Raw genomic sequence first — 26416 nt, forward strand, 5'->3', positions numbered from 1 at the left:
AGGCCCCAAGGAAAAGGAAGAGAGAAGCATTTTGAAGAGTTTGAGTCATTCATCATCAGCATACTTGAGTTTTAGAAATAGAATTATGATGAGTAAAAAGAATGAACTAGAGGCAGGGAGACACAGTGGATGCTGTTTTGACAGTTCAGGTAACAGATGCGAGGACCTGGACCTAGGTGGCCACAGGGGGATAAGAAGAGTGCTTCGCACGGCCCTGGCCGCCTGGGCTTTGTCTCCTCACTAGGTCTCCGCTTCCTTTCTGTGAAGTCGGAGTTTTCACTAGATCATCTCAGCGAACCTTTCGGCACAGAAACCCCAAATATGCCATAGAGCGTTCCTTTTCTCTCTAGTTTCCCAAACATGGAGAGGCCATGCCATCTACATCTTATTTTTTTTTTTATCATGAATGTATAGGCACATGTGTGTAGGATGGACTAAGATTTAAATCCCAGAGCTGCCTCTTTCCGGCGATATGACCCTGTCGGTTATTTGTACGCTCCATGCCTCCGTTTCTTCAGCAGTAAAATGGGGACACTAACAGGACCGCCTGCAAAAAGCTAAGAAGATTAAAAGAAGCAGTAGAGTGGCAGTGCATAGTCCGGGGTTCGGTCCCTGCCGGAGCCTGTAAGGAGTGGTTGTCATCATCGCCATGACCTTCCTACCTAGCAGAGTGCTTAGCACTGAAAAATGCTGAGTACACCCTTGATGAGCGACTGGATGGATGCAGCAAGAGAGGATAGCAAGTCAGGTAAATGATGCCTAATAAATCTCTGCTGAAGTTTTTTCCTTGATTATTTGAATAAGATTTTTATTAATTCCATGAAAATAGGCCACAGCTAAGTCCCCAGTGCACAGCTCCACCTTGTCACATTTAGGGAGTTTCATCTGAAGTGACATATGTGATACGGTCAGACTAGGTTGGAAACAGATGTGGCAGAAACACTCGATCTTTGTGACACTCTTTCCAGTTTTTGTTTTTTCTTTCTGTTTTTGCAAAATCCATGATAAACCTTTGGAATTTCTGTTTGTCGTAGTTGTCCACATGTCATCCTGTTGAAAGACGTCGCATCATTCTTGAGCTTGCACTATTTCTGTGGGTATAATAGGCAAATTCCAGATTACAGAGCTGCTTTAGTTAGAATGAGTTTATATTGGAGTTGACTCGGGCTTTTTCTGCTTCACTTTTAGAAGAACACATCTTCCATTACTCTGTTCTCCTTCATTCCATGGTTCTCCATGTTGGGAGGATTTCGGAATGGAGATAATGATATGGTGCCACATAAAACCATCCTGTCAATTGCCAGTGACATCACCTCTGTCTGCAAACCAGGAAGGGAGGAGGGGTGTTAACACGGGCTGTGTCTGGAACAGCATGACATCGGCTCAGGTCTATACACATCAAGCATCTTAGGAGCTTAAAATGGAACCGATAGTGCTGCAACAGTGATGTCTGAAAACAACATTGCACACAAGGTAGGATAATGCTGCCATCTGAAATCTAGCAGACATCGGATTTAAAAAGCTCTGTAGTCAGTCCTTCCAAGAAAGAACACAATATTAATGGGAAAGAGAACCGGTGCTTATTTTGGCTTTTTAAATCCCTCCTGTATTTCACTGCATGGTCTCTATGTCCCCTTCTAATGCTAAGAGTCTGTGAGTTTTGAGACCCTACCAAAGATATTCCTATTTCAGTTCTTAATCTTTTAAAAATAATTTTTGGCACCAAAGCATTTTTGTGGCATACTTAATTTTCAATACTTTGAAAATCAACGTGATTTAGCAAAGGATAAAGTCTTGTGTTATGCTGCAGGAAAAAAGTGAATCATTTCGGTTTTCTGAGATGGCACCACTTCATTTGCCAAAAACAAATTAAAGAAGAAAAAATAAAGTCTGTTACTCCTGTCACTTGGAAAATAAACATCCCAAAGATCATAACCACATCTGTGACAGGTCTGGGTGGCCTGGAGGAAGGGCGGGGAATCCTCGGTCTCACTCAGCCATCATCACCTTCCCGATAGTTAGGGAAGTGGGTTTGGGGCTCTTTCAGCACAGTCCCCTGTTCTCTGTTCTGTCGGAAGGATTCTTATGCGGAAGCCAGCTAGCAGCGCGGTGTGTGCTTGGGATGGTGGCAGGCAGATAAGGAAGTGGGTGCAGTGGGAGGAGGAGGAGGGACAGCGACAGAAAACGGTGAGCAGAAATGGGGCTGGCTGGGGACACTTGGGGATATTCTAGTGTTGACGGATTTATGACAGAGTGCTCCAGTTGGCAAACTGTGCCTGCCTGTTCACATAGAGACTGGCAGCCCTCTGTGTCCGTCTTCCTCTGTCCTGCGCTCCCAAACCGCCCTTCCCGGTGCTGCCAGAACAAACTTCCTACCAAGAGGCCAGAACGCACCCACTACTTATTTCAAACCCTTGCCTGGCGCCCTGTGGTGGGCCTACAGCAGGAACGGGCAAGCTGTGGCCAACGGGCCACACGTGACCTAGCTAGCACCTGTTTCTGTACAGTCAGTTACAAATAGCATCCACATTTTTAAATGCTTGAAAAAAGAATTTTAAAGACTGTCTCTGACTTGTGAAAATTATATGAAATTGCAGTTGCAACATCCATGAATAACATTTTGTTCAGCCATGCTGATTCATTTTCGTGTTAGCCATGGCTGCTTTGGCAGAGTTGAGTTGAAGCCAGGTGGTTCTCTAAGCATGAAGCATTCATATCTGGCCATTTGCAGACAGAGTTGTCCTTTCCCTATAGGAGAACCCACAGCCTTGTTAGCACACAACTGCATGGACCGGGCCAGCCCCAAACCGGTCCTTCTGCCTGGAAGGGCCTGGCTCTTGGCTATTCTCACCCCCACCAGGTACTTCTGCTCAGCCTTGAACACACGCCTCTGCTGTAACTTCTTCCAGAAAGCCTCCCATGAGGACCCTTCCACCCCCACGCACCAACCCTCCCCCACGGCAGGGTGGATTTTGTTGGCTGTTCTCATAATGCTCTGTCGTCTGTAATCCCATCGTTATTCTGGTCTCCTTACATGGGACCCTCCCTTAGAACCACGAGCACATCCCTGGCAGCCACACTTACGGCCTGAGTAGGTGAATGCTAACGGTTGCTGACTGGCTGATAAATGAGTGTGTCCACCTGCCCGACAGTGGTTCCTGGAGCTGTCAGGGACACCCACAGAAGGGCTTTCTGCGCCCTCGGAGAAAGGGGGCCATTGCAGAGGAGTTACTAGGTGGCCACCAACTGTGACATGCCACTCTCCCTCCTCGGGCGTTATTTAAAACTCTGCAGAGTGTGTGTCCATGGACTGTTTGAGCCATTGATACTAGTTTGCTGCTTAGGGAGAACATGGGAGTTTGCTGTCACCTTAAACCTATTCTAGGTGTAGTCATTGTACCAAGAAAAAAAATCTCGGGCAGGGACAGAAACACCATTCAGTGCCATTTTAAACCTGCCATCTCCACGCGTGTTGATAAAATTTGATGTTTTCCTTTGTCAGAGAAAGTAACAATCAGCATGAGATTACCTGCTGATCTTAAGGCTGGTGTCTTCACGAAAGCTCCCCCCCACCACCCACCACCTTTCTTAGCTTAAAATCAAGTCTTATCATTGATAACTTCAAACAATACTAATTTGGGAGAAAGCACTAAGTCAGGTAATTTAATGCTTGAAGGGAGATTTCTTAAAGTGAATGCAAAGCACATGTTATATGGAAATATTTGTGCCATAAACATCAATGTGTTCACGGTAGGAAAAATATTTGTTTTGTGCTTATGGCTAAAATTCACCCCTGCCCTCCTTTTTTTTGATCTTGGAATAGCCCTCTTTCAATGTGCTTTGTTTTAAGGAGAATTTTATAGTAAGGTAATGGTGAAATAAAAATGTGTTACAAATTCTTTAACAACTTCCTCAGGCAAAATATCTATACAGTTAGTTCGTACCTCTGATTTTTGTCCTACATGATAGCATTTCAGACCTCAAACATTTAATTCTTATTTCTTTCTGTCTTCCTTTTTACAGAAAATGAGAAATTCAGATACTTTGCATGTTATAAAAGAACCAGTTGAATCGAAGTTAGAAATATAGGATAATCAGACACCACACTGGAGAACACTACACTGCAGGGCATAAAACCTCTGCCCCTTTTTTGGTGATTTTCTTCATGAAGTTCATGCTGAACACACAGCTTGGCTTAGCTGACACTGAACTTTGACTGTTTTATCACAAAATCCGTGTTCTTTTTCCTCTTCCGAGCCCTCTACTAAATATCAACTTCAATAAATTATAGGCATTTTGTATTGCTAATAATCGCTGAGCTGCCTGGGCTGCGCCCACGTGGGAGTTGGCGGGCACAGTGTGTGCCCGCCTTCTCATCCGGGCCAGGGACACTGGCTGGTCTCCCAGCTTCTCTCCTGGCCTCAGGCTGTCACTGGCTCCATGTGGAGATAACACTGCCTCCCTCTCCGTGTGTTCTGAAATTCACAGTCCAACAAGCATTGGGAATTCCTCGAGAAAAGGGGCTTTTTCTATGGCCTGAGCGTCAGCGTAGAGCCACTATCCCTTTCGTCATTTTAATCTTTAAAACAGTCCTCATTTTTGAAGTGTGTTTCCAAGTGCTGGCCTTTTAAAAAACATTTTTTTTTCAGAATACCAAAAAACAGTCACTTTATTCAGATTTTACACCCCCCTCAAAAGAAAAAAACTGTCAAAACCTCAGCTGCAAGATACCTATTGATCAGGGAGCTGACACCCCAGCTGATAGTTTTACTATTATTTAAGAAGCACCAGAGCCATTTTTTCAGTTTTACTTAAATATGCTTTTCTATAACGAAGGCTTCTATTTACCCGAAGTCAGTGTTGGGCCAGCCCATAGGGGACAAGTGGTGGGAAGTCCTGGGATGACAAACCTGGTAGATTCTCCGAGTGAGTCTAGGGCGGTTTTAGAAATTCAACAGCTTTGAATTTCTTCTACAACAGCTCCAGGATTTCATCCCTTCATGGGAAGTAAGGACTCTGGAATGATATACACAGACTTCTAGACACTGCAGACCCTGATACGTCTTTGACATGAGGCCCCAATCGGAACTTCATCGTGGCCTCCTTTCTTATTTTCTTCATTTCCCGATGATGGTTTATCAAATGCTTGTTTTAGGGAGGCAGATACTTTTAATTCCAAATTTGTCACTGGTTCATCTGGGCGTGGCCTCCTTACTGCTGTTCCTGGTTTAGGGGCTTGAATGATGTGCCCCTGGAATTTGAGTTTCATTTCAGACAGCTCTTTCTTCTCAGTAGCCTTGATGTCAGGCATGACTGTCCCAGGGGGCTTTTCACTATTACATCTACCTTTCATACAGGCTGTCGTGCTTAAAAAATCAGAAAATCGGGCCGGCCCGGTGGCTCAGGCGGTTAGAGCTCCATGCTCCTAACTCCGAAGGCTGCCGGTTCGATTCCCACATGGGCCAGTGGGCTCTCAACCACAAGGTTGCCAGTTCAATTCCTCGAGTCCCGCAAGGGATGGTGGGCTCTGCCCCCTGCAACTAAGATTGAACACGGCACCTTGAGCTGAGCTGCCTCCCGGATGGCTCAGTTGTTGGTTGGAGCATGGGCTCTCAACCACAAGGTTGCCAGTTCAATTCCTCGAGTCCCGCAAGGGATGGTGGGCAGCGCCCCCTGCAACTAAAATTGAATATGGCACCTTGAGCTGAGCTGCCGCTGAGCTCCCGGATGGCTCAGTTGTTGGTTGGAGCGTGGGCTCTCAACCACAAGGTTGCCGGTTCGACTCCCGCAAGGGATGGTGGGCTGCGCCCCCTGCAACTAGCAACGGCAACTGGACCTGGAGCTGAGCTGCGCCCTCCACAACTAAGACTGAAAGAACAACAACTTGAAGCTGAACAGAACCCTCCACAACTAAGATTGAAAGGACAACAATTTGACCATTGTTCCCCAATAAAGTCCTGTTCCCCTTCCCCAATAAAATCTTAAAAAAATAAAAAAATAAAAAAATAAAAATCAGAAAATCAGTTCTTCCTCTCAGCAAGACCAGCCTTCAATGTGTCATGAAAGACTGGTGCAGCTGGGTGGTGTGTGAGAGCGTCATCGGAACTGGTCTCCGGGGCCCACTGCAGCCCCATTTCTTTCTCCACCCTCCCAGTCAGGCCCAAACACTGGGAACCGCAAGAGGGTGCATTTGCCACCAGCGGTCTGAAGGCGGGGGCGGCTACTGGCTTCCGGAAATGGCCCAATCATATTTTCAGATAAGGTTTAAGTTTTTAAATGTTACAGTTAAAATGTTGCAGTGAGCGTGAAATTCTTTTGATGTGTCTGGAAGCTGATATTGTAGAAACTAAAATTTAAAAATATGTAGTAAATAAGATTAAATCTTTGGGGTGAAGACTAATTCAAAGCAATTTTTCATAAGGAAAAATGAAAAGCCTCTTTCAGTTGATTTTCAAGGTACTTTTTATTACTAATATAATTTTTGAATTTCAGTGTGTATCTTTTAAATACAGTCTTTTGGGATAAACACAGGTGGAAATGTCAATCTAATTAGCAGGAAAACAGTCTTTCCCTAATGGACAAGTGTGGACAGTGTAGTACTTCTACTTTGACTGGAAATCAAATGTGAAAATCTACTTTCTCTTAAAAAGCAAACATTTCTACAACGCCTCTCTAATTATAATAACTGAGCCTACTGGATATAACCATTTTTTAACCCAAAGTTTCAATTCAGTAATACATCTATGTGCTTGAGCCCTAATAGGCTGGCCCTTTCCAATGTGAGTTGTGGTGCCAAAGCATAAAAGAGACATAGTCAGAGATAAATGGACTAGAATCTGTGCCTTTATAAAACTCAAAATACTAGACACAATTTAAATCATTGTAATCACGAACACTCCACACACATGCAGTCATAAGGTATTTAAACTCAAGAGGAAAGAAAGGAGCCAAGTTAGCGTCCCTATGGCTGGCGTACTGTACTTGCAGAGAATGCTTTCAATCTATGGGAAAACAGGAAATCTTGCTACTAGCAGAAAGGTCTTCACAACAAATGTGGCATGCATTTACAAGCAGCAGCTCTTTTCAGAAAGGGCTGTCTGTGTCTATCTGACAGTTACCTAGGTATGTCGTCTCACTCACAGGTAGGTACTAGATCTCAGTGTGGCAGTGTCCTGTCTCAAACAACAGCTTGAATGTAAGCAATCCAACTTCACTCCTTTTCAGGTAAACTGGTGATAAATACCCACAATACATTGTGTGATGATTTGACAGTGGCACTTTGCTTTTCAGAATTATATCTGCAAAGCATGACTTCTTGAAACATCGATTTCTAATAAACATATGAGACCTTCATTTCTTTGTGCGTAAAATGCACAACTTTCCTGCCATGGATTGTCTTTTTCTTGGTGTCTAGAATAAATTCAGATAACTTAATACAAATTATAATTTTGATCTCGTGCATGCAAAGAGGAAGATAGCTGTGTTATAATAATAATATTTAAGTTTAAAACGTCTGTCTCTCTGTATTTTGAGTCTAGTGAAAGTTTCAGTGAATAATAGTACAGCGTATATCAGCTTCTAGAATTGCGCTACATCAAATCTTAGGAGTCATGGAAATAATGTCCAACATTTATAAAAGAAAGCAACAGAATATGGTCTGATTCCATCAGGCAAAGTCTTTCCCGCTAAACCACCCATATCTTAAAATATTCCCATCTAGAATAATTCAACCACTAAAGAAAAGTTTGACGGGAGTCAGTGTTTCGTGTGGGAGAGTCTCCGAGAAGTTGCTGAAAGATGAGTCAATATGCCCGGCATTACTTTTAAGATTCCATGGAAACTCTCAGGAGTCAATAAGTATGGCTGATAATTTGAGAAAATTAACACTCTTTCAATGTCAGATAATTTAACACTATAACTTTGGAAAATGTTCATCTTTTCTCCTTAACTAAACAAATTAGTATCCGGTTGGGTCCATCAATAATAGAGCTTGTGATTTCTTCAAATTTGTGTTCTTTCACTTCCAAGGGAAGGGGTCACTTGTATCCTGGAAATTTTTTTTTTTAACTTTTATTCTGTGAAAGACACCATCATAATGATAAGTTCAAGAGTTAAAAAGTAAAACAAAGTAAAATAATCACTTTTAAAAACCTAAGAAAGTTTTGAATACTCAAATGTGTTTTTTTTTAATTTTTGTTTTAAAATAGTGTCAATACTTGCTTATGATGTAACGTACGTTGAATTTCCTTGCGTTTGATACTTTGCGGTTATAGCGGTGAGGATGGTGCTTGACTGTCTCGTGGTCGCGCTGACGGGTACGGGTCATGGGATGGACCAAGCAGCCGTCTGGCTTCCGTTGAACATCCTGGTGATGACTTGATGTAAAGAAACACCACTTGTTGCATAGGCTCCTGGGGCATGTTTTCTATAACTAAATAAATGGTCATGCCCATCAGTTGCATAATAACAGACACATCCATCTACCACTTCCTTAAATCCATCACGTTTTTTTATTCACATCAACCCTCACTCCATGTAACACGTAGCACAAAACCTGCCGCCCAACAATTCCTTTAGACCTTTAATGATACTGAAGTGACACCATTGACCTAATCCACTCCTAAATTTAATCTGATATTTATACGATGAGCAACAAAAATGAATAATGCATCAATGAGAGTATCTCAGAGTATCAGAGCTGTTAAGGATACAAGAGATTAGATCATCTGATCTGCTCCTCTGACCAATGAGGGCACTGGAACCCCGAGTCTACTCCTGTCTCAGGCTGCTGGCTTTAAATAGATTAAAAATACATCCTAGACCTAAGTCTTTCTACTCCCCACGCGTTACACCATTTACCTCAAAAGTCCTCTGAAATGTATAATCATCTTACTTTCAGATTTTTCTTTCTTTCTGAGCATGCCTATATTTCAATTCTGAAAACCAGACCTGAATTTTAATACATTTGTAAGTGTTTCTGAGCCATGCTTAAAGTAACACCAAGGACATGTTTTTTCTGGACTGACTGTTCCCTGGCACGTGCCCCCGAAAGCCTCTGCAGTGTTACACAGCTCGTGTCACTGCTGGTGACAGTCACTGCATTTCATTCATTCCTTCCTGGAACAAGACTCGTAGAAGAAAAGGCGGAATTTCATTTAATTGAGCTTGGTTTGGTTGCCTAGATTCCCCCACGTTCATGGCATAGATGGAATTGGGATTGTGAATTAGGTGTAAGTGCCTGCACATCAGTGCAGAAAATGCATTTTTTTCTTCAAAGAAATTCTCCATGCACCAGCAGACAAGGAAATGGCTCCCACTCACATGTGTACACGCCACACACGCTGAGAGAGATGCGTCTGGGAACAAGCTAAGCCCGGCATGAGTCTAAATGTACGGGTAAGTCAAACACCCTGCAAAGGATCGTGGAAAAGTTACTGTTGTCGGTGGCACACGACCAGTTCTGACTTTCATGTTTGGCGTCTCCACCCCCGTGGCTGTGGGTTATAGTTGCCATCGGCTATGGAAAGACAGTGGTCAGACATGATTTCAGAATCATTTCTGGAAGGCTGCCTGTAGCGTGCGTATGGCGGCTGTTGGCCATACTGGGCGTTGGTGAGCATACCGTCGTTGGGGAGGGACACGGCACTGTGCTGTCGCCCAAACGTGCCCACATTGGCCCTTGGGGCATGGGGAACGCAGGACAGTGTCTCATTCCAGCCCTCCAAGGGCCCGGGAAGCACCTTCCTCCGAGCTGCTGAGACCACGTTTGCCACGATGGATTCCTGGATGCTTCTGGGCTTAAAGGCAGCATCCACTCTGCCAAGAGGAGACTGTGCTGCCGCTTCCCAAGGGGTCAGCCTCCTGCTGGCTTTCTCGAACCCCCCAGCTGGCTCGGTAGGGTAGCTCCAGGCCGGCTGATAGGCCCACGGCGATGTTGTAGGAAGGGCGGGTGGGACCGGTCTTCCAGGAAGAGACAGGGAGTGTTCCCTCTCCTAGAAACAAGGAGAATGTCAGTATATCTCGTTCATTTGGGTGTGTGCTGACAGTTATTCCAGACTATTCTCGGCACCATGACCAAGCAGTGTAAAACCAAGTCCCCACAGGGCCTGGTCGTAAAGCCAAGACCGGCTGCCCCTCCCTGGAGCAGGAGGGACTCTGGGCTGGGACTCAGCCTCTGTCTCTGAGCCCGTAGTTCTGATGCTACCATGTCTCAGGCATAACCAGCACGGCGGGGCCTGTCCTCCCCGGAGCCCCTGTTTCTGTCTGCCCTCCAGTCACATCTGTGTGTAGGGCCCGCCCTCATTCGAGTCCTGTTGTCTTGGTACAAGAAGAACAAAACCTATTTACAACCCTAGAGACAGGCTGTGACCTCCTGGGCTTTGTACTTCCTGCTCCCAAGCGCTTTGGAACCTGTTGTCGTACTTTAGTGCCAACTTATGCAAAACCAAGCAACAGCTACTTAGATGCATTTGGTGTCACCGGTGTGATGGAGTGGATGGCCTTTTCCTCTCGAAATCTATTGATGTTGGTGAAGATCACGTGCGTCTTTATTTCCTAAGTGTGGCATATTGCTCATCCGTGTCTCTGAAGGAAACACTTCACCACGGTTTCACATGTGTTTGTCTCCCTTTTATGTGTATCACATTCCTTATTTCTTTGAGTTTGAGCCCTGGAAACATTCTGCTGTGGGAGCTAAATGCCTGGGCTGTCTGATACGCAGAACTATAATTTCTTAAAAGCTCTTAGGTTCTCCCCTTGGACCCTCCTGTGTTTCTTTACTCATCCCCCTCTGCATGAGATGCTTAGACACTCCTGGCAAAAGTAAAAGTGTGCACAGAGGGGAAATGAGCAAGCTTTGTAAGCATCTGAAGGCTGTGTTTCTAGAATAAAAGCATTGTTATGCTTTAAAATGTGTTCAAATTCCCCAGTTTCAACAACTTTTCTTTTTTAATCAAGTTCTTAAATTTAAAGTGAGTAGCAAACCAGGATTTGACAAAATACCTCTGATTCAATTGTTTTGCTTCTTTTTTTCCATTAGGCAAACACAAAAAGGTGGTCGGTTCATTCTTGGCTCACATATGAAAAATAAGGGGATCAGTATAATGGGTCTTACTTCTCTTTAATCATCAACATTTTCGTAACAATGGTTGAATCCTAGCAAAAGCTTGTTTTCATTAATCTCCTTATTGTCATCTAGATCTAATTAATAAATCCTTTTCACTTAGTCGGGGAGGGGGAAAAGTCTGATTTTAGTGACCATTTATGGATTTATTTCACATGATTTATGCATTATCTTCATTCACTCATTTAACAAAAGTTTTATTGAACCCCTAATGTTTCCAGGCATTCTGCTGTGAGCCTGGAAAGACAAAGGCGATTCAGTGCATCCCTTGCCCTCAATGACACGCAGCGCAGAGCTGTTTTAACTCTGCGGTGCCAAGTCAGTGAGTCCCAGAAGGTCAGCTGAGAGCAGAGTCTCCACCCATCTCCACAGGACCAATGGGAGGGCTTTCTAAATGGTGAGAAGTATTAACATTCTGTATGATGAAGAGCCATTTAGCTCTCATCTCCTGTAGTAAACGTCACATGTCCCCTTTGTCCTCACCTATGGAGGACAGAACAGCAGTGGTCTAGAGTCCCCGGGACGGTGTTCAGAGCCCCGTGATCCTGCCTTACCTGGTCTTCCACGGGGTGGGTAGAGCTCCCCAGGGATCTGCTCTAGTACGGTCTTTAAAACCATAGATTCTTGTAGAGGTGCTAATACAGGGATCCCAGACTCTACAGAAATCCAGGAGAGGCTCCTGAATATGCACCTAGGGGGCTAATAGCACCCGCTAATAATGGGAAAAAGAAATAATCAGCAATATATTTGGAAGTGCATACACTTCAGTGATTGGCCATCTGTAAACACTGGATGAAAGGGAAAAATCTTTATTTTGTGGTCTTTCTTTCTCCCACCTATTTAGTTTCAAATTCTTCAGAATGGAAACTTACCAGAAATTAGAACGTTCGAAAAACATTGTTGAATGGCATCCTAATAACAAAGAGATCAAAGATTTCTTTTCAGCTAAGGTATAAACATTCGTCAGTTGAATGTGTGGAGGGAAAGTGGAACTTTGAAGTATGTCATTGAAAGAGGAAGTCAAGGCCTTCTGACGACAACCTTAAAATAGTATTGAAGGTAAAGAAGCCAAACACATCTCGTGTAGAATGTACGCGTGCCCACTAGCGCAGCAGGCCTGGTTGTGGAGGAAGACACGGAGACCTCAGTGAGCAGAACGACTTCTGAATACTGACTGACCTATTCCTTCCAGTGCTAACAATAGACGATAAAAGTACCAATGGTCGTAGGTTAGACATGCACCTGTAGTATAAATAAATAGGTCTTTAGGTATTAATTCATCCTTGTCTCTGTGCCAAACATATTGCCAGCCTCTCGTCTCTGCTTGCACCCAAACTCCTAATTTGGATGTATTTCCCCAAAGCGATTTTCCTGTCTTGTTCTTGGGTGCTATTTCTTTCTGTCCGTCTCTGTCCCAAGGCTCAAGTCATTCTCTGCTTGGCTAGCTGAGATACCCAGTGTGATATGCCCAGAACCAGAAATGACCAAAGGGACCTGAGGTCTTTCTTCCGTTTTGGAATTTGTCTGCTGGTAGGATCCTAGAATAACAGGGGTTGAGTCCTGGTTATAGTTTTCCACCATGGGTTGTATTACTATCAAAAGAATTTAAATTTTCATATGAGATCCATTAACTCAAACCAAGATGTCAAATCGGCATTATGTGTGATGTGCCATCAAATTGCTTCTTTCTCTTTGCCTCCAATTACCCTTTAATTTTTTTAATGAAAGGACTTTCTTCGCTGCCACTGCTGGAGATTCGGCGGGTCCGGTGACTTTCTCAGGAATGTCCTCCCACTTAGGAGTAGTTCTGTGGTCACCTAAACTCACCCAACCCAGTTTATTTCAAACAGAATATCCGTTCCATCCTTGCACCGGCTAACTCCATGGGGCCCCCATTCCACTAAGCTGAAAGCTCAGGGGCGCTGCAGCCCCTCTCAGCTTCACATAAACCACCTTTTCCTGTCATCTAATTGTTGAATCACTTAGCTTGCTAATGAAGCAGCTTAGTTAGCATCCTTGTTAAACTGTCTGGTAACCAATTTAACTGGCAGGAAACACCATTAAAAAAGGAAGTATAGTGTGAGGTCTACTTGGGACAATAGGGTGATCTCTAAATTAATGCCAAAAGCCCCAGAAGCCAGAGAAATTTAATGTAATACGTGTTTTGAAGTTCAGACTGTTTCACACCGTGAACCTCAAAAGCTGAAAACACTCTCCTGACTGAAATCCTGCTTACATATGCCTGGTAGAGAAAGTGTCTACAACAGACAAATGTTATTTCAGCTCCTCCCGCTCCTTTCTCTGAAACACCTGTCAGTAAATACTCAGCACAAACATATACTTTCTCATAAGCAGACTCCAATTAAAGCCAATGGAAATAAATGGCATTGCTTTTGCCTTTTTAATCACTAGAATTTCTAAACAGGAGAGCTCCGTGAAAGGGCACCTGAAGAGGAGAAAGAAGGCACAGGCTTTCCCCAGTTTCCCGTTTGCTCAGGTCCATCATTGGTGTCATGGTGGCTCCTGCCACCTTACCCTCTACAGCTGATCTGTCAGCACCAAGATACATCCCACAACCAACCACTTCTCACCTCCTCCCCTGGTACCATCCTTGGCTGAACCTTCACAGTCTCTTGCCTGGATTGTCTCCTATTTCCCTGGTACCACCCTCACTCCTTTAGTCTATTCTCAATATGGCAGCCAACATTATCCTGTGAAAACCTAAATCAGATGATATCACTTAGTCCTCTGTTTAAAACCCTCCAGTGGCCTCTCATTTCAAAAAAGAAAAGGTCCTTTCACTGACCCACAGGCCCTCTGAAGTCTGCTGTCCCGCCCCTCTTTGCACCTCCGATTGCATCTCCTGCTCTCTCCCCCACCTGGCCTCTCTGCTCCTCTTTGAACACGGGAGATTGTGGAATCCCTTTACTTAGATCTGTGGAATCCCTTTACCTAGAGGGCTTTAAATGTAGGGAAGATGCTCCCTTGAGAGGACGTAGATACAGTCAAGCTTGAAGTTGGGGCAGGGGCTGGTGAGGAGACTTTTAAGGTCATTTTTGTATCTCATATTCCTGGGACCTGCCTTCTTAAAGTGACTCTTAAATTTTCTTCTACCAAGTAGAGTTTTGGGATTTCTGTCGTACTGCTCTCTTATCTGAAAAATGAGGAGTGTCCATTTCTTTAGACAGAAATCACAGTATGATTCTGCTAGCCAAGAATAGTGCGGATTCCCAGGACTCATACATCGTATTATGGGATGGAAGAGTAGCCAAGTAACCATGCATCGCTTAAATAGGTCCGTGAATGCCACAGACACACTGAGTCTTCAGAAAGAGAGATAGCTGTCTTTTAGGAGAGCCTCTCGTCTCGGCTCTGCCTCTAATTAATTCCTCTTAATTCATCTTAGGTTGACTTTAAATGTTTGGCTCCAAAACAACAGACTTTTACTTTATGTTTGCAGGAAACAAATGCCTCTGTGAGAAGAGGTGAGGGTTGTGGAAGCCGGGATGACATATGGGGCAGTGAACTTGCCCAGGTCACACTGTTCTGGGGATCCTACCTTGGCCTCTTGTTACCCACGTCACTCAACCTCTCCCAGCCTTGCTTTTTTGGATGTAAAATGCTAACAATGCTGGCTACCATTTCCAGATTGTGCGGATAGGAGAGATTGCCTTTATAAATCAAACGCCACATAGCACAACAAATGGTCTTGTGATAAATGGTCTTCATGGTCTTGTGAGAAGAGTCTGGAGGCCTTAAAAGGTGTCGGAGACCTGGCAGAACCTTCTGTTCAAGAGGCAAGTGCATGGGCAGGCTGCCGACCCAGGATAAAAATAGGAGGGAGCCTTGCCTTTGAAGTGGCATCAGCGCCACGCCCCTCAGTTACGACTGCGGTGCCAGCCACTGCCTGCCGCCCGCCACCAGAAGTATCACTGCTGACCTCATCTCCCTGCCAGACCTGGGGGCCAACATGGAGTCTCCTTGACCTTCTTTAACCTTCTGTTCTGAAAGAATAGGAATACCCACATCCATTTAAGGTCAGGGAGACTGCTGTGAAGGAGGAGTCTGCACACGGACGGACGTCTGTCTGTGTGCCTTTCATCTTAGAAGCAATGGTAACAGCAACTAAAGGGGAGAGATTTCTACGACCTACCAGCCACGGTTCTAATTGCTTTGCTCTGCTAACTCGTTTAACCCTCTGAACAACCCTATAAACCCCACCTTGCAAATACGGAAACTGAGGCATAGACATTAAGTAATTTACCCTAAGTCACACAGCTGGAATGTGTTTGTATAGGGAAATTGAAGAATTAAAGCTATAGATATTAAATTTTATCTCCATAATGTATTTTAAGGCATCAGATCTATTAGTGGAAAGAAATTACTACAGCAGTAATTTTTACCCAATCACCTTCTTTTATCCTCAAAAAGGAAGTGTACAAACTATGGCCTATGAAAATACTCCTATTAATATAGACCATGTTCTATTTAGATAGGTGGAATTGCCGTTATATTTTTTTGTAATTCTTGGGGGAAAGCCTTAAGTATATTTTTATAAATGTCTACTCTCATTAGTCTGAACATAAAATCTTTTAAACACATTTCAAAATACTTTCTGAAGTTTTCTCCTCAAAAGTTTTAAGCAGTAAAAGTCATGTAGATTCCCACCATAGTAAAAAAAAATGAATAACATATATAACATATGTCAAAAGTTCAAATTTCATCAATTTTTGTACAGGAAAAAAAAGTGGTTTTCACTATGAACAAAGGGTGTTTATCCTGTATGAAGTAAATGAATCTTCGGCCTTGTGGTGGATTTTTGTAGAGAAAAATGTCAGTGTCTGGCGTGTGGTGAGCACTTAATAAAGGACAGTCATCGCTATCGGTATAAAATTAACACTTTTCCTATGTACCTAATTAGAGTGACAATTCTGCTCAATGATACAAACCACTGAAATATCTCTAACTATGGGACTGCAGCGTTAGCTGTCCTTAATGTCCTCAGTATCTTTGCCAACACAAATCCAGGCAACCGTTTCCTCCTTCACCATCCTCAGAAAGAAGTCACCATGAATGTATGTGCATTTATCTTAGAGGACCAGTGGGGCTAAGAGAGGATTTTCTCACAGATCATGTGCCTGCTACTTGCCGCACTGTGATAAACCATGAGTTCCTAGCTGGGCAGGTCACTGTGGGGAGTCCCGCCCCGGGACCTGTAACTTCTTAAGTGAAAGGTGTTAAGCAACCCTGCCCTTTGTTCCTGTGCACCTAGGTTATCACACCTCTGAAACACCAGAAGCAATGCCCCTGGAAGGTGTGAGGACCCTCACAGAGCCCATAACCTTGTTAACTATCTTGTAATCCAGTCCCCATCTTGCTTTCTCCTACCCTCCCTGTAATCTTCCTTACTTCCCTCCCTAATTTCAGAAGCATAAAAGCAGCTGCAAAACTGTCCTGCTCTGGAGCATTTGAGATCTTGCTCCCTGGCATATGTCATGAGTTTAGGTTCCAATAAACTCTTATAAAAATTATCCACAGGTTGGACGTTTCTTATGTCTGTGTATTGGAAAAAGACCTAATAGTCCTGAAACAAACTCATTTCCTAGGTAGGAAGGCTTTGCTCTCTCAGAGGAAATTTTTATCAGTTAAAAAGCCAAGAACAAGAATTCTTAAGAAACACGCACATGTCATCTAGCAGCCTGGATTGGGTCCTTTGCATGACACCATTCTCCAAATGGCTGAGCAGGCCTCTGTCGCAACTTTTAATTCGTTAAACTGACAAATCAAATCTGGTCAACAGTAATGACAGAGACATGTCCACAACTATACAAAACGTGACGACATTACTTCACAAGGATGCAGATACTACAGTATGAGGAAACTGACTTATTTGGTCTTGGAAACTTTTTCTGTCTATTACGTTTTTAAGCTAATTAAATAAATCCCTTGATTCATATCTTGAGCCCTGGGGAAAATGTTTAACCTACTGTTCTTGAGAATTTTTTAAGATTTACTGCAAAATCGTATTTATGTTTCCTTTGTTCAAAACATGGCCCCAGAGTGATGTTTAAAATTAGGAACGAAAACTATAATTCTGTCTGGGAAATCACCGCCAATTTGTTTTCTTAAACTCAGAGTAGGAAGAATTTTGCCTAATTTTCTTACCACATCTCTGGTCCAAGTGGTAAATTTTATTCGATGACATCTTTTTTGTTTGAGGGACTTTACACAATAATTTCATATATGCTATTTCATTTTACAGGCATAGGAACACCAAAAAGTAAGTGAGGTTTTCAAGTGAATTATTGTAATTCTGGAATATATGAAAGACGACAGAGGGGGTAATAGATTAAAGCAAAGATAGTCATGGGGTTTGCTTTTCAAATATGATTGAGAAACTGAAACATCTTCTATTAGCAGCTTCCAAGTACATTTCTTCAAAGTAGGAAGCATGTACGTCACTTGAAACTACTACTCCCAACCCATTAAAGGATCAAGGGGATGTTTCATGAGGTCTTATTATTCTTGTCTACTTATCGAACTGTTAAAATTAGAGACCAAATATTTCAGTTTGCCCTTGGCATTAACTGTTATTACAGCTTTTCCTAGAGGCATAGCTTTCATAATGCACTCACAAAACAGCAATATGTAATTATCCAGACATGACATTGCATCACCATAGATGGCAGTTTTGCTGTGTGGGCCACAGTTACTCAGAAGACCTCACTCCTTATTCCTCTGACAACTCCCCCACTCTCAAGTTCACCTTCATTTTGGTATGATGTCATTTGGTTATTGACTATCTAATTGCTAAGAAGCCTTTTTCACTTTCAGTATTGATCCATGCAAATGCAGACATGAATTAACAAAAGCCTTGTTGAATTAGCCACAAATACTTTATCAGCCCTCTAAGACACCTTGCATGGATAGTCTTAGCCTGAGATAAAACATACCGTCTGGAGTACTAAAATGTCTAGGCCCTCATAAACACACGTTTGAGAAGAAAAGAGATCCTTCAGTAATAGGTATGTCTGAACTTCTTAAGCAACTAGCCATTAAAATGCAAAAAACACTGGGGAAGGGATGGAAAAAGAAATGTCTAGGGTTTATCTCGATGATCAGGGACCACCAGGAATCACACACTCGTGACTTAGGTCAGAGTTTTTGTGTGCATTTTAGCAAGGATGAAAGTTACCTCCCAATTCTTTCATTGGAAGGGCCTGAGGGAGAATCTCCTACAGTTTTATCACCTTGGGTCAGATATTCCCAGACAAAATGCAACTTTGATGTTATAACTAGTTGCTAAATTCAGGTCGGTCTAGCTCAGTCCATTTTTTGCAAAAACTGAAGTCTAGCTGAGACGAAGTCTGGCAGTGCAGTGCATCCCTCGATACTTAAAAGTTTTTGCCCACGCCCAAGACAGCGTTTTGACTTTGAGCATGGCTGACGGTGCTAGGTAGAATATTATAGACATTTAAACACAAAACAAAACAAAATGACAACAGAACAGGTTGAGTAGTGAAAGCAAAGAAAATAATTACTAAATGGTTCTTGCAAAAAAATTGCTTTCTGTATGAATGCATGGTACATTTGACATGATTTTTAAAAATGGAATGTGCATTTAACAGCGAAGTTTGGAGAGATCTAGTTATTCAAACGAAACGATAAGCAGAAGTCCTAGAAGCTCTGCTTTACAGTACGGCAAGCCCATTTCCTACCTTACTCCAGGGCACCTAATGGCAGCCCAAGGACTGGAAGCCCCTCTGAGTTCCAGAATGCTCCCTTCTCAGGAATTATCTGTGTGTTTCAAGAATAGTTGGGCGGAATTATAATCTTTACGGACACTGGTCGCCAAGCAAATCTTTCTAGTCATGGCTTCAAAGAAAGAAAAATTATGTCATTAGAAGAAAAAAATGTATTTGATTTTAAGGTATTTTTTTCTCAAATATCCTGTAAAGTGGTAAGGAACGAACACATTTTGTCTTGTGGGGTTTTAAACCCTAGTTTTTTAAAAGTATTGAACTGCATCAAAATACAAAATTTTAAAACCCGGATATTTTTTAGAAGATATTTATATAGAACGTCGTAAAAACTTAGGGAAGGGATTTCGAGATCCTTCAATCACGCTTCCAGGAAGGGATTCCTTTGACAACACACCTGGTAGGCAGTGCAGTGGGAAAAGCACAGGATTATGAGAACAGGGAAATCTGGGCCCGGCTGGTGTGTCTGTGCCTCGCTGGCCGGATGCCTTAACCTCGCTGAGCTTCAGTTTCTGACTTAAGAAAACATGAGGATGATTTCCACCAAAGAAGGTTGTTGTGAGAATCAAATGAAGTACATGTAAATTAAGTAACTTAGCACATTTCGTGTGTCCAATATATACGGTACTTCCTCCCTGGCTTTCTCACCAGTATTTGCAGTTTTCTTAAGTTAAACTGAAACTGACTGTCTTGTAATTTCCATTCAGTAGTCCTCACTTTTTTTCTTTTTCACCAATAGAGACCTTTACTCTCATCCACGGTGCAGTTCCCCAAATACCGCTCTCGCCTGTCTCCTTTCGGTCTTTCCTCCACCCACTGGGAAGTGTGCAGACATAGCTCGTGTTACAGAAGCTCCAGACACCTTGCCCTCCTTTTTGTGTCAGAAATAAACTTGAGTGCGTCAAAGGTCTGAAAACAATACTGTAGTTGGGATCAAAGCTGCTACTCAGTGGCTGTCCCTGTCCCTTTGTTCCACACTCTTCGGATACTTACACAGCCTCTGACTGGTTTTGCGGTTTGTCATTCCACCACGTCATTTGATCATCTTAATGATAAGGTTAAACAACTATATTAGGATCTTTCCCTATGATCCGTGAAGTGCATGAGCTTCTGTTTAATTTTGAAAATTTTACAATCATATTTGTTTTCATTTTAAAAACCTTATTAGCATTCAAAGTGCTTCAACAATCTCCTTTAGCCTCGATCCCAAAATTAGAATGTTTTCATTGGTGCTGGCGAGATTTAAGTTAGTTATTACTAAGAGCAGTTTTGATGGGAGATAACAGACTACTGCCCTCCAGCCAAGGGAAGTCATACAATCGCTTTCCCAGAGATAAGGACCTTGGTACAATCCCTTCTCCAGACGATAAAATTGTATCATTCTGTTCCTAGAAATATTTATTCTCGGCCTTGATACAATCACATCTCAAGGCCCTCTTTATTCTTCTATCCTGGATAGGAGATAAATAAGAAAGAACGTTCAAAGCAAATCGTGTGCAGTTTCAGAGGGAGAGCAGGAAGAGCATGTTGCTGCTCTCTGCTGGACTTTCAGAGTAAAGTCTCCGTGTGGGGCTCCCGGCGGGGGCCTCTGCTCAGCCGGGCCTGGCGCGGCTGGAAGCGGGAGCAGTTTCCGAGTCTGGCTGGCCCGTGGCTGCACTGGAAAACTACCTAGAGTTTCAGAGAATAAAGTGGACTCAAGTGCTTTGTGTGTTAGAAAAGTGTTTTTCCAACTGTGGTTCACAGCCCATTAGCATCAGAATGACCTGGGGTGTATATTACAGAAACAAATTCCTGGGCCCCACCCAAACCTTCTGAATCCTAATTTCTAAGGTGAGGCCAGGTTGGGGGTGGTCTCAATCTTTCCCAGGGACCAAAGTTGGCAAACTGTGTGTTAGAACACTGCAGGCAGTAGAGTGCGAAAACGGAAGGACTGCACATAAAGGAAACCTATTCGTTGGTGACTTGAAGTGCAAATCGAATGTTGTGAGTGATATATTTTGCTTTGCTCTGTATTTCAACTGTGCCGCCCACAGTGAGTTGTGGCATTTTGCTGGATATTTCACAATGTAGAATTCAAAATCTCTTTAGCCCGTGCTGGGTTTATGTGAAAGGTGATAGCTCTGTCTGATGGGCCCTGATAGGTAGTCAGTGGGCCAGGCCCTCAGCGAACTCTGTGATTAGGGAAATCCCTAATGTGGAAGGATGGCTGTAACGCTTCCCATTAGCCCTTGGTTTATAGCACTCCGCCTGTTTCTCACTGGTTTTTAGCTTTAGAGGATGATTGTGTGGACATTAAATAAAAAAATAAAAAATAAAAAAAATCAATCTGAGATATGTTTAGAGAAAAAAGAACTAAGAAGTATGCAGTACAAGAAAGATAGCTAGTTGCTTTTTACTTGTTAAAAAAAATGCAGTTAAATGGCATAAAAGGAAACCTGAACTAAATCAATTTAATATCATTTGAAACAAAAGCAATTTGGGAATCAGGTGAGATTTTCAGAATCTCAACTGGTTTTGACTGTTTTCTCTTCAAGATCGGTTCTCACTTCTGCTTCTGACTCAGAAGGATTCTGGAAGTACCAGAAAAGCCACAAACACTCCCTGGGTTGGAAAGGCAGCTTGAATTTTAGGTTCCTCCCTCCATCAGCTTCTCCACTTCTGAGAACTGCTTTTTCACCACTTGCGGTGAGCTGGGAGTTCGCTCTGTTCAGACCCACGTTTCCTTCTTTCTGCTCTGGGAAACCGATCGTGCTTCTGGGGCAAGGGGATCGATTACTCTCAAAAGGCCAGCTTGCTGACCCTTTGTCCTGGGATGGTTTCGGGAGGAGGGATGGGAACAGCTGTCTGCTGCATTTCAGAGGCGGCCAGGCTGGGTCGGAGCCCCAACTGCTGTAGGCCTGAATTGGGGTGGCCTCGGGGACAGTGTGCCCCACTTTCTGGGATCTATATCCCAGCCTACTTAAGCTCGGCCCTCCTCCCAGGACCTTGCCCAGGATTCCAACTATCCTATTTTGAGAGTATACTTAAGGTGCGTTTCCCCACAAGGGTTCTCGCTATATTGCCAAATGCACCACGGTTGTTCTGTTCAGTACTGGTCAGTCTCACAGCTGATGCTTCATTTTCAAAAACACTGAAGCAGTCTTTGGGAATCCTGTCTACCACTACAACAGTGCCTGTTCAGCAGATGAAGACCGGCAGGCTGAACAGAGGGATCCAGGCCCGGGAAGGTCCAGAAGGGAGCAGACAGACAAGCATCCTCAGGAGGACCCCGCCGCCCCCACAAGACTCAGACAGACTCTGCTTCTGCTCTCTGCATGTGTGTTAGGCCCTTAGCTGGGCTTCCTGTCAACAGAGAACACAAAGGGACTTGTTAACTGCTGTGTGTCTTCCTCCTGGGAAGTTTTTAAAACAGTAGCTATTTCCTTGAGAGCCCTTTACAGTCATCTTCACAGCGACTCTGAGCTGAAGGCTCTCTGTGCCAAGCAGTGTTGCGGCCACACGACACGTTGCTGCGTTTCACCCTCACAGCCTGTGAGGGGCGCCCTTTGTCCCCACTGCTGAGGGGACTGAGGCACCGAGGCTGACCTGCTTGCGATTCCACGCGTGCACACGCCCCACGGGGAGCTGAGCCTCCCAACGCTGCGTGACGTGCCTGGTCTCACCTCATCATACGTGAAGTACCGTGAAGAAACGGTTACCTTCTGCTTCCCCTAAATCAAATCGTGGCTTTCTTTTTGAATCTAAAAATTGGGGGGAACGTTGTGCCGCATTAGCGTTGCTAAAACGTGAGAACCTTCTGCTCCTCACTCGTCTTTGTCCCTAATTTACCTGGCGTGAATTAGCCCTGCCCGGTGACGTGATGCTGGGGGATGCCTGCGGCATTTGGCCCAGGGCTTCATGGCTGTTTGTGAAGCGGTAACTGGCAAAATGTTAGGCATCGCCCCACCATCGACTGAGCCAGAAGCAAACAGGCTGATGGAAGTGAGACCACAGCTTTCCCCTCCCATCGTACCTTGTGCATAGGTGTTTATCGCGTGGGTCTGAAGTCTAAGAAGTTTTTACAATATGCCTTACTTTGACTTAGAAGCCTTAGGTAACCGAGTTGTTTCTTACTTGGGTTCAGCTTATTGTCTGATGGGCAGTTCCCCTCTTCTGTGACCTTTGTCTCCCTGTGATCAAGAGAAGCCACGTGGCCTGTGGTTAGAGAATGGCCCAGAAGCTGGAACGGCAGGTCTTGTCTTAGCCTCCACACTCCAGACAAGTTCCCTGACTTCACCTCAACTTTCTCATCTGTAAAGTGGGATCGTAATAGTGCCTACTTCGTACTTTGGTCATTTTATGAGTAAAAGTTAACATTTGTTAGGTATTTAGAATGGCATCTAGCATATACTTTTAGCTCTCACAATTGCTACCTCCTCAGTGGCTTTCTGGTTTTAAATTAAGACAGTGGAGCTCTGCAAATACGATGGGGGGTTTTTACAATGAACTTAGAAGCTCACATCTCTCCTTGAAGTGAGTGATGGAAATGTTCAGAACCCACGTTCAGCATCCATTACACTAGCTCCTCAGGAGATGTTTTCAAATAACAATAGGATATAGTTTAAGGGAAGAAAAAAAAAAAACCTACTGGAAATAAACAGTGTAAAATGTCCTTGCTGGCAAGGCTGACAGAGATAACTGTGAAGGCTTCCATTGAGGACACCGAGGCACAGAAAGGAGATGCCTCACACACATCCAGGACGAGTGCTACCTCGGCTGGGAGAGACCGCGAGCTTTAAGGGCCCAGTGACAACTATCTTTTAGAGCGTGGTTGAAACACTGAAACCTCGTGACTTCCTCAGCACTGTTCTGTTTAGAGTTATTCTTGTTGAAACGTCTCAAGTGATTGTGGGTTTAGTAGCAAGCCAAGCTTCACCCCTTACTAAGAAAGTTCCCTGAATTCCATTTTGTCACAACGGCATGAAGCCAAGGGGAACACTCCTTTTTAGGCAGAGAGTTTCACTTTGCTTTATTTCTGTAAATGACATTCCTCCCCACTTCCAGCCCATGAATATCGTCTATTCATCCTGAAATAAGAAAATGAAAGAATTTGGGGAACTCAGATGAAAATCACTGTCCAATCTGTATTTTTTACTTAAAAAACAGATGCTTCTTTTTCAGGCTGGTTTTCTTTTCCAACATGCTCTCACAGCATCTGGGTTGCTGGGCAGTTTTAGGAAATAGTGGGGTCCTTTCAGGTGTCACTCGGTGAGCTCAAAGCCACCTGTAAAGTGTACACAGCAGTTCTTGGAGAAGTTGGGTGAGCAGAGCACAGGTCTCACATGGTAGGACTCAGGGTCCTAGGAGCCTGGGGACAGGCAGTGCTGTAGCAGAGCACAGACTTGATGTCGCATTTCTAGCGCCCACCCTGGCCCACTGCTGGAGAAGCTGCTTAGCGTCTGAGCTTCAGAGGCGTCATCTGTACAATGGGGTAATCACAGCTTCCCTCTCAGGGAAACTGAGGGGAGAATGAACTCACAGTGTCACTGGTCACGCCTGCCGGTCCACTCCTGCACACTGCGTGACCGTGGGCGCGTTCTTTGTGCCCCAGAATCCCATGTGTGATCTAGAAGCTGGGGACAATGATGCCACCTATCTCATAGGACATGGATGAAAAGAGTTCGCCTATGGTGGTTGCCAGAGGCGGCGGGGGTGGGGGCAAATGAGTGAAAGGGGTCACGAGGTACAGACTTCCTATCATAAGATAAATAAGTCCCGGGGCGTAATGTACAGCCCGGTGACAATAGTTAACAATACAGTGTTGTGTGTTTGAAAGTTGCTGAGACAGTAGATGTTATAAGTTCTTATCATAAGAAAGAAAAATAACTGTGAGGTAATGGATGTTAATAGGCCTGTGGTGATGATTTCACAATATAGTGTACATTACCGATCCATGTGGGACACCTGAAATGGATGTAATGTTATATGTCAATTATACCTCAAAAAAGACACACTCTGTGAATGACACTCAGCACAATTCAGGGCCCTCAGTTTGCGCTCAGTTGATGCTAGCTATTGTCACCGCTGCCATAAATTAGTTAACAGCTCCCGGGATGTGGCACAAACGTGATGCTGAGCTCCCATCCCCCCAGGGCATCCTGACTTAGACCTTGATGCTGGCCGCAGGGCCCTGCAGTGGCCTGGAAAACAGACCAGTCCACCAAATAAAGAATTTGGAGAGTCCCTGACCTCTACAGTGTCTCCTGGAGAACAAAACACTTTGTTTTTTTATATTTACTTTCTCAATTTTTGCCTACAGTGTGCATTTCTTCACAACTCAGAGCCAATTGCAATCCTTTGTTTTGTTTTTTTTTGTTTTGTTTTTCATGAACAAACCATTCATAGTTACCAAGGGGCTGGAGAGGTAGGGCTGTGAAAGCAGGAGGCCTCCGATAACATTGGAATGCGATCGTTGTTCTGAGAATTAATATCAAGTAGAGGGAAGAAGGAAAGGAAGGAGTGAGGGAGGGAGGGAGGGAGGCTTTTTATTAGGGACCCTGAATGTATATTTCACAGTCATAAAGCACACATAATTTAGATAAACATGGCAAGAATGAGGTAAACATGTGGAACCAAAAATAAAAATTTAAGAAATTCTATGTGTTAATAGTAATTATTTAAATTGTGGAACCCTATAGATGCCTGATTTTCTGTCTTTATACTTGAGATATTAGCCGGCCAACCCTTGATAAAGTCAGAAGTCTGAGAAATGTGTGACAGGATTTAATATTCAATTTTAAAATTAAATTTCTCTTCATTCAGTTGCCTCTCTGAGTAGTGAGATCTGTGATTTCCAAGTGCCAATGGTAAGTGTACAGACACACACGCCAGGGAAACCTTAAGTTTTAAAAAAACGTTAAGAAAATTGGATGCAGCTGATAACATCAGAGACTAGTAGTTCTGATTTGGGGCTGGTTTTTATGGGCCTCATACTTCATAGGAAGGCCTGTGATTTTTGTACTTTATTAAAAAAAATTAAATCATAAAGGGAGGAAGTGGCTCTTGTGGCCATTTTGCCTGGTGTGTGGGCCCCGTGGGAACGGGCGGCCTCAGCCAGCCCTGGTGGGAAGTCGAGAGAACTCCATGCTGCTTTTTTCCCAGAACACTTGTTGATGACCTCAGCAGCACTTACATGTTACATGAGTCTCTGTGTCCCCCAGAGTCCAGTGATGAGGGCACACAGGACCAGTGATGGTCAGTGTTTCTGGGAAGAATGTACATCTTTCTCATGAACTTTTAACAAATTTTAAAGCAAACTCAACAACTCTGATTTTAAGAGGGAACAAGTACACGGCCTATGGCTGCCCTCCGTGAAGCATTTTACGCATTTCGCTTTTCAGAAAACAGTCACTTCTTTCTGATGACTATCAGTTCAGTCCCCTTCCTGCCCCGCCAGTGGTGACTCAGCAAACAGCTGAGGGTTTCTGGGACTTCCCCTTAGAACAGGGGTGCTGTCAGGTCCTCCAGTGTATAATTGGAGGAAATGATACACAGA

At 43.8% G+C, this 26416-nt stretch overlaps 1 protein-coding gene and 1 pseudogene across 1 annotated transcript in view; both read right to left on the bottom strand.

Moving 5' to 3' along the window:
* Positions 1–4943: 4943 nt before the first annotated feature.
* On the bottom strand, positions 4944–6332 carry LOC109454123 (cysteine and histidine-rich domain-containing protein 1; annotated as a pseudogene).
* Positions 6333–6444: 112 nt separating this feature from the next.
* The window catches only part of SYNPO2 (synaptopodin 2), a 140076-nt gene continuing 120104 nt past the window's right edge, over positions 6445–26416 (bottom strand). Inside the window, exon 5 of the mRNA XM_019744523.2 lies at positions 6445–9992. Coding sequence (XP_019600082.2) covers positions 9468–9992 — 525 coding nt within the window. The 3' untranslated portion in view covers positions 6445–9467. The remainder of the gene's footprint in view (positions 9993–26416) is intronic.

Source organism: Rhinolophus sinicus, linkage group LG07 (genome assembly GCF_036562045.2).
Source record: "Rhinolophus sinicus isolate RSC01 linkage group LG07, ASM3656204v1, whole genome shotgun sequence".
In the NCBI taxonomy this organism is placed as follows: Eukaryota; Metazoa; Chordata; class Mammalia; order Chiroptera; family Rhinolophidae; genus Rhinolophus; species Rhinolophus sinicus.